Source organism: Plecotus auritus (assembly GCF_963455305.1).
Source record: "Plecotus auritus genome assembly, chromosome: 10".
NCBI classification, from domain to species: Eukaryota; Metazoa; Chordata; class Mammalia; order Chiroptera; family Vespertilionidae; genus Plecotus; species Plecotus auritus.
In genome coordinates this window covers 11,659,508-11,668,288 of record NC_137785.1, presented here as the reverse complement: position 1 = coordinate 11,668,288, position 8,781 = coordinate 11,659,508, and the positions used below count along the sequence as shown (strand labels likewise).

Below are 8,781 nucleotides of genomic sequence, written 5' to 3'. Positions count from 1 at the left end.
TTAAAAAAAAACTATTAAAAATAAAAAGACCCAAGGTGTTCATCAGAAAGTAATAATGGAGGACCCTCGCCAGTTTGGCTTAGTGGACTGAAGGGCCCGCAGACTGAAGGGTCCCAGATTTGATTCTGGTCAAGGGCATGTGCCTCAGTTGCAGGCTTGATCCACAGCCCTGGTTGGGGCGTGTGTGAGAGGTAACCAGTTGATGTGTCTAACATCAATGTTTCTGTCTCTCCCCCCTCCCACTCTAAAAATCAATGGAAAAATATCCTGGGGTGAGGATTAACAACAAAAAGTAATAACGGAGGTTAAGGAGCTAAGCAGAGATCCCTGCAGCCATGTCACTCTGGGGGACACAGATTGGGGTTCTAGGCCTGCCAAAGCAAATAACTATACTTGAGATCCCCAGAGTGCCACAATATTGAAGTAAGGCTACAAGTGAAATAGGCCTCATCAGGATTTAGGTGATCTGCCTGCCAGAAGAAAACAGCCCTCTGGGAGGTAGAATTCAGAGTCTCTAATTTTTAGTGCACAATGCTCAGCATTTACTCAAATTATCAGGCATGTTAGAGGATTTCAATTACTGAAAACCAAGAGAAAAAATAGACAATAGAAACAGACCTGGGCATGATTCTGATGTTGGGAGTTATCAGAGATTGAAATAACTATATGTTCACAAGGAAGAGATGGAGAATTTTACCAGTCCTGGAATCTTTTTTTTTTTTTTAAATATATTTTATTGTTTTTTTACAGAGAGGAAGGGAAAGGGATAGAGAGCTAGAAATATCAATGAGAGGGAAACATCGATCAGCTGCCTCCTGCACACCCCCTGCTGGGGATGTGCCCACAACCAAGGTACATGCCCTTGACCAGAATCGAACCTGGGACCTTTCAGTCCGCAGGCCGACGCTCTATCCACTGAGCCAAACAGGTTAGGCTAGTCCTGGAATCTTAAAAAAAAAAAAAGTAAAATTTAGAACTGGAAAACTGAAAGAATTTAGGCAACCTGCCTGACACATTCCTGTTAACACTAGAAGTGCTAGGGAAATAAAGGTTAGCTGGAAGAAATCTCACAATCTTTTTAGACAGTTAACTAAGAGTATACTTAAAAATGAGAGATTTAGCCGGAACCGGTTTGGCTCAGTGGATAGAGCGTCGGCCTGCGGACTGAGGGGTCCTGGGTTCGATTCCGGTCAAGGGCATGTACCTTGGTTGCGGGCACATCCTCAGTGGGAGGTGTGCAGGAGGCAGCTGATCGATGTTTCTAGCTCTCTATCCTTCTCCCTTCCTCTCTGTGAAATATCAATAAAATATATTTAAAAAAAAAAAAAAAATGAGAGATTTAGCCCAGCCAGTGTGGTTCAGTGGTTGACCTTGGACCTATGAACCAGGAGGTCACAGTTCCCTGTCAGGGTTCAAGCCCGGGTTGCGGGCTCAATCCCCAGTAGGGGGCGTGCAGGAGGCAGCCGATCAATGATTCTCATTCATCATTGATGTTTCTATCCCTCTCCCTTCCTCTCTGAAGGCAATAAAAATATATGTCTTTAAAAAAGAAAAGGAGCGAAAAGGAGAGATTGGGGTCAGAGGACTGACGTTTCCAAGGAGTTTCAGGCTAAAAAGAAGACTCAGTAAGATACCTGTTGTGATGGAAAGTTGGAAAGAAATTGAGAATGTGGTGGAAGAAACAAAAGTAGATGGAAATCACAGGGTGGAAAAACAAAACCGCACAAGCCATAGCTGATTTTGCTCAGTGAATAGAGTGTCAGCCCACAGACTGAAGGGTCCCAGGTTTGATCATGGTCAAGGGCACATACCTTGGTTGCAGGCTCGATCCCTGGCCCTGGTCAGGGCACTTTCGGGAGGCAACCTATCGATGTTTCTCTCACATCAATATTTCTCTCTCTATATCTCCCTCCCTCCCACTGTCTAAACTATCAGGGGAAAAAATACCTTCGGGTGAGGATTAACAAAAAAACAAAAATCCACAAGCTGTTCAAGAAAGAAAATGTAACCACAGAGCGTTACTTGGGCTCTGCAGTAAACAATAAGTACTTATTGACATAATGCAAGCCCTTTATTGATTGATCTGAAAACTGGTACCATAAAACCACCATGGGAAGAGAGGGGAAAGGTTGTAAAGGCAGAAAGTCAATATGTAATATTCCCAACAACTGAAATTGAGAAATAGCAAGTTACTTAGATACAGAAGCAACTAGCATATTAAACCCCTATTAAATGGTTGCCTCTTGCAGTGGAGAGAGGACTGGCTGGTGCTTTGTATTATTAGCTCTTCTGTATTATTTATTTTTTAAGTTTATTTTTTATTGTTGACAGTATTACAGATGTCCCCTATTTTCTCCCCATGTCCCACTCCACCCAGCCTCCACCCCACCCCAGACCTTCACCTCGCCTCTGTCTATGTCCATGGGCTATACATATATGCATATAGGTTCTTTGGTAACTTGATTTCATTTTTAAATTCAAGTAGATTACTTATTAAAATAGAAAAAAATACTATGAAGGAGAGACGTGTAGACAAACTTGCAAACTTCCTCTGGCTTTGCAAAAAGCCCTTTTCTGGACTCCATACCCCCATCCAGCCAGTGGTGAGGTACAGCCACACTTCAATCTTTCCTACATTCCTTTGGCCCCTAGTCTACAGCATCTGATACAACTGCCCACCCTCTTTTTAAAAACTCTTTTCTCATGGTTTCTCTCACCTGATTTTCCTCTTTTTCTGGCCATTTCTTTTCCTCTTCCTTACTTTATTATTTTTTTATTTTATCCCTCACCCAAGGATATTTTTCCATTGATTTTTAGAGAGAGTGGAAGAGAGAAGGAAAGACAGAGAGAAATATCAATGTGAAAGAAATTGGTTGCCTCCTGCACGCACCCCGACCAAGCCAGGAGGAGCCTGCAACCGAGGTATGTGCCCTTGACCGGAATCGAACCGGGGACCCTTCAGTCTGCAGGCCAGTGCTCTATCCACTGAGCCAAACCGGCTAGGGCTTTTTTCATTGATTTTTAGAGAGAGGGAAGGACAGAGAGAAATATCAATGTGAGAGAAACACATCGATTGATTGCCTCCTCATGAGCCCCGACCAGGGCCCAGGCTGAGGAGAAGCCCTCTTCCTTACTTTGGATGTTAGAAGTTTAGGGGACTCAATCCTGGGTCCTCTTCATTCTATAGCTTTGCCCCAGCATTCCTGTCCACTCATATGGTTTTATTTACCACCTTTGTCCAAATTCTCAAAAATATTTGCAGATTTTGGGTACTGCACAAGGCTCCTCAAATTCAAAATGTCCAATAAACCTCCTCCAACATAGACTACCTGAGCAAAAGGCCCCACAAACACCTTTATTTTTTTTTTAAATTTTTTAAAGTATATTTTTATTGATTTCAGAGAGGAAGGGAGAGGGACAGAGAGATAGAAACATCAATGATGAGAGAGAATCATTGATTGGGTGCGTCCGGCACACCCCCCACTGGGGATTGAGCCTGCAAAGCAGGCATGTGCCCTTGACTGGAATCGAACCTGGGACTTTTCAGTTCTCAGGCTGACGCTCTATCCACTGAGCCAAACTGGCTAGGGCCCCACAAACACCTTTATATCCCCTCCTCCATCTTCCTGTCCTCATATACAGTGACTCACCAAGACATGTCGGGACATTTCCAAATCGGCCCACCTATCCTCTAGGCCATCAAGGGATACTCGGAAAGCCTTCTGACTGGTCCCCTGCCTCCACTCTTGCTCCCATCCAATCCAGTCGCCACACGGTGGCCACAGTGATCTTCAAATACACAACTGAATTCCACATTTTATTCTTCAGAGTTATTGTAAGTTCAAAATCCTCAACATGCATAACCATCCTGTCCACATTTTCACCATCATAAACTGCAATTATTGCATGGGCTCTTTCTGCCTGGAAAGTGACCCACATCCCTCCTCTTGATTCTTTTACCTCCAAGGACTCTGTTAATGTCCCTCTTAGATCATCCCTTCCCCACTCCCAATTCTGAGCACAGTCATAGCTGGCTGTCTACCTCTCCCTTCATCATAACCTAAGCTTCGTGAAGGCAGTGGGTTTGTCTGGCTGCTCACCATCCTGTCCATCATCTTGGGCCCAGATGTTTAATATACGTCTGCCCAATACGTGGGAAAAAGGGATAGAGAGGGGATACTCATGTGTTGGGGGCAGGACAGACAGATATGTACCGAGGTGCAGACAGAGGCTGCAATAGGACAGTCAGACAGGGGCGGGAGCAGGTGCGGCGGCCGCGGCGCAGGGAGAGAAGCGCAGGCAGTACCGCGCCTCCGCAGGGGGCGCCCGTCGCCGGGGGCGTGGTCTCCTGAAGCCCCGCCCTCCCCATTGGCAACCGGGCGGGCGGGCGGCTCGCCGCAGCGGCGCCGACATGGCTGCGCTGGTGGAGCCGCTGGGGCTGGAGCGTGGTAAGCGCGCCAAGGGGCCCTGCCCACCCGGCCGAGGCCAGCGTCCTGGACCCCCGCCCTCGCCCCTCCCCCGGCAAGGGCTGGGCGGGGGTGGGCGGGGCGGGGCGTCGTGAGTCGCGCGGTTAGTGGGTGTGGGAGGGTCCGTGGGCGAGCGGGCGGGGAGGGGCGCCCACTGCACCCCTTCCTGGGTGTATATGGGGGCCCCGGGGATGAAGGGCGCCCTTGCCACTGGCGACTCTGTGGGCGTTCGATCGGGACCCAGCTGCCCTTCCCGGGTCTGTCCGCGCTGGCCCTTACTCGGTCTCTGGCCGCATCTCTCGGGACTTCTCTGCGTGTTGGTGTCTCTGACTCTGTCTACGCGCCCGCCCCCGCCCCGCAGACGTGTCCCGGGCGGTGGAGCTCCTCGAACGGCTCCAGCGCAGCGGGGAGCTGCCCCCGCAGAAGCTGCAGGCCCTCCAGCGCGTCCTGCAGAGCCGCTTCTGCTCAGCCATCCGCGAGGTGAGCGCCGCGCGGCGCCGGGCACGAGTGGGCGGCTGCAGTGCTCTTCCTGGTCGCCCCGAGGCCGGGGACTACGCCTCCCAGCAACGCCCGGGGCGGCCCGCCTCGGGGGGTGTCCGTGCGTCAGCTCCGGGGTTCTTTGGGAGTTGTAGTTTCCTTCCGTTCCAGGTGTGGGGTGGGACCGTTCATGGTGGGAGAGGCCAGGCCTGGACTCCTGTGTTGGGGAGAGGAGGGAGCTGGCAGGTCCCTGATGCTGCTGCATCCTCACAGGTGTATGAGCAGCTCTATGACACGCTGGACATCACCGGCAGCGCTGAGATCCGGGCCCACGCCACAGCCAAGGTAGGCGCCCTCCACCCCATCACTCACAGCATCCCGGAACTTCCTAATGTCATTCATTCCTGGTTTCTCCTTCATGATTTTTTGCCAAATCTCTGTACCACCCTTACTATTACTTATTTATAGTTTATTTTAAGTAATCTCTCATAAATGTCATGAAAGGCATCTTTTTCTACTACAAATTGAAACTAGTACCGAATGCCTGACTAGAAGATAACCTTAAACACCGATCCAGTGAAAACAATGAAATATCAGTAAACACTGAAATCTGATGAAATCAGAGTTAGATGCCGTTCTTGCTGCTTCCTGGAGGCCATCAGCTTCTTCCAGGCCTCGTTTTTCTCTGTTAAAAAGTGAGATTGGCAAGTGTTGAGTATTCAAGATACATTCACACCAAATGGAGACTTTCTCTTTGACATGTCTGAACCATCAAAGTGAGCCAAAAGGGACATGCAGTCACTATGAAATAATCTCTTGAACTGTGGCAGGCACCTCGTGCTTGGGAAAAGCTATCTGGCCTCAATAGCTCTCCCTGGCCCAGATCCTCCACCCTAGTCCGCATGTCCACGATGGAGAAGCCCTCACCTCCCCATGCTTCCTGTCTTCCCAGGCCACAGTTGCTGCCTTCACCGCCAGTGAGGGCCATGCACATCCCAGGGTAGTGGAGCTGCCCAAGACAGAGGAGGGCCTGGGCTTCAACATCATGGGGGGCAAGGAGCAGAACTCGCCCATCTATATCTCCCGTGTCATTCCTGGAGGTGTGGCTGACCGCCACGGAGGCCTCAAGCGTGGGGACCAGCTGTTGTCGGTGAATGGTGTGGTGAGTGGGAGGCTGGGGCCGGGCTAGGGTCAAAGTCTGTCCTTGTTTTTGACATTTATTCAACACACACTGACTGAGCACTACCCCTATATCCAGCCAAGTGCAGGCACTGCTGCAGGCCCTGAGAAAAACTGGCTTCAGCTCTTACCTTCAAGAACTCCCTCTGCCCTAACTGGTTTGGCTCAGTGGATAGAGCGTCGGCCTGCGGACTCAAGGGTCCCGGGTTCGATTACGGTCAAGGGCATGTACCTTGGTTGCGGGCACATACCCGGTAGGGAGTGTGCAGGAGGCAGCTGATCGATGTTTCTAACTCCCTGTCCCTCTCCCTTCCTCTCTGTAAAAAAATCAATAAAATATATTAAAAAAAAAAAAAAAGAACTCCCTCTCTGATGAGGGAGATAAACCCTGAGTGAAATAGCCCCAATCAGGGAGATAATAATGAGGAAGCACAAAGCATTGTGATATAGCACCAGACCAGGGTAGATGAAAGAAGTTTTTGTAGAGGAAGGAACATTTGAGTTGGGGTTTGAAGGATGAGTAGGAGTTCTCCAGGCAAATAAGGTAGAGAAGGTGTTACTGGCTGAGGTTGTGGCAGGTAGGGGCTGTGACACTCCTGTGAGATAAAGAGAAAGAGCTTGGTTCTGATGGAGGGCTGGGCATGCAGGTTATTAAAATCGCTAGTTTTTTGTTTGTTTGTTTGTTTTGTTTTATATTTTATTGATATTTTACAGAGAGGAAGGGAGAGGGATAGAGAGCTAGAAACATCGATGAGAGAGAAACATCGATCAGCTGCCTCCTGCACACCTCCCACTGGGGATGTGCCCGCAACCAAGGTACATGCCCTTGAACAGAATCGAACCCGGGACCCTTCAGTCCGCAGGCTGACGCTCTATCCACTGAGCCAAACCGGTTTCGGCATAAAATCGCTAGTTTTTATAGTAAATGGGGGCATAACGAGATGGGTGGTTGGGGCCAGCCTTGCTGGGCCTGAGTGCCAGCCTAGAAAGCTGGGACTTTTTCTCAAGGGTTCTGGAGGGCCATAGGAGGGCTGTGAGTAGGGGAGGGGAGGCTCAGCTTGGAGTAGTAGAAAGACTCCTTTGGGACTCTGTGGGGAATGGGCTGAGAGGAGAGGCTGGAGGCCAGAAGGCCAGGGAGGAGACTAGAGTGAGAGTCCACTGTGGAGAGGACCAAGCCTCAGCTGGGGCCAGGGTGGTGGGGACAAAGAAGAGGGAGTCAGGGCAGGAGGCATGGGGCTGCTAGCAGGTCTGGGGGAGGGAGGGGATAAAGATGGTCCTGGAGGTCTGGCTCGGTGACTGAGGGCATATGGGGTTTGTCCCTGACGTGAGGAACCTGGAAAATTTTGGGGGAGGACACTGAGCCAAGAGTTAATGACTCTCCCCTGAGGAGATGAGGTTTGGGCACCTCAGGGTTGGTAGCAGATCACTTACAGTTGGGCCTGTTTCCGGGGTGGGGGTTGGGTGAGAGTGGTGGGCCCCACGCCCAGCTGTCTGTGCACTTCCCTGCAGAGCGTCGAGGGTGAGCAGCATGAGAAGGCCGTGGAGCTGCTGAAGGCGGCCCAGGGCTCGGTGAAGCTGGTGGTGCGTTACACACCTCGTGTGCTGGAGGAGATGGAGGCCCGCTTTGAGAAGATGCGCTCTGCCCGCCGGCGCCAGCAGCACCAGAGCTACTCGTGAGCCCTCTGCCGCCATTCCCCAGGGGTCTCCACGGCCTCCCTTATCCCCAGGCTCCCAATGATTCCTGAAATCTTGGTTGCCACCCCCAGCCATGGGTGCTCTCCTGGGATTCTGACCCTGACTCAGACTCTCACCCCAAGCCATTCTGGCTAAAACCCTGGGGGACTCTTAGCTGACTCCCATCCCAAGATCTGGACCTCCTCTCCCTGGAATTCCTCAACCCCCTTCCCTCAGCCCTGGTTCTGGAACCCCAGTCCTGGCTCTTCCCCATCCCTCCCTGGGCCCCTTACCCTGAGCCTGGCTCCCTTCTCTTCACCCTCCTTGCAGGTCCTTGGAGTCCTGAGGCTGAAAGCACAGATCTGGACCCTCCCGCTCTCCCCTCTCCCTGTACAGTATTTATTGTCACCGGCTCCTTATTTAAAGATCTTTGCCCCTCATTGAGTGTTTGTGTGTCTGTCCTGCATCCCGGGGTTAGAGGGTCTTGAGAGGTGGGGGAGGGAAAGAAGCTGATGTTGAGACCAGGCCCTGAAGAAGCTGAGGTACACAATTTCTCGCAGGTCTGAAGGTAGTAGAAGCTGGACAGCTTCCTAAGGGACAAGTCCAAGGGTGGAGGCTGGGACCCAGACTGAGTCTGAGTGCGAGCTCAGACGTGAAGACAACGCCCCCCACCCTTAGGAGAGTCTGAGGATGAAGGCCAAACCCCTTCTGTAGCTGGTCCTACCCACGAGTGCTGAAACGCTGCGGGGAGCCAGTGGGTGTCCTCTGTGTGGGCGGGGCGGAGCGAACCATTAACCTTGTCCGCCGGGGGAGCCCAGCGTGGGAGGCGGGGTGGGGTGCCGCGTGCAGTTCCCGAGGCGGGCGAGGCGGGCGCAGGAATTGCAGAGTAAGGTGCACTTGCCGACCTGCCATTCACCCCACCTTGCAACCCAAACGCGTCTCCGGGAGTCGCCCCCGCCTTAAAATACAACCTTTACTCCCACCT

The 8,781-nt window shown here is 51.4% G+C and overlaps 1 protein-coding gene across 1 annotated transcript; it reads left to right on the top strand.

The window, feature by feature from the left end:
* Nucleotides 1-4,340: 4,340 nt before the first annotated feature.
* On the top strand, nt 4,341-8,255 carry LIN7B (lin-7 homolog B, crumbs cell polarity complex component). Its single transcript, XM_080644203.1, has 6 exons — nt 4,341-4,448; nt 4,828-4,946; nt 5,217-5,288; nt 5,896-6,105; nt 7,632-7,795; nt 8,127-8,255. The coding sequence occupies exons 1-6, from the start codon at nt 4,412-4,414 to the stop codon at nt 8,140-8,142; spliced, it is 618 nt and encodes a 205-aa protein (XP_080500329.1). The 5' UTR covers nt 4,341-4,411; the 3' UTR covers nt 8,143-8,255.
* The last annotated feature ends 526 nt before the right edge of the window (nt 8,256-8,781 follow it).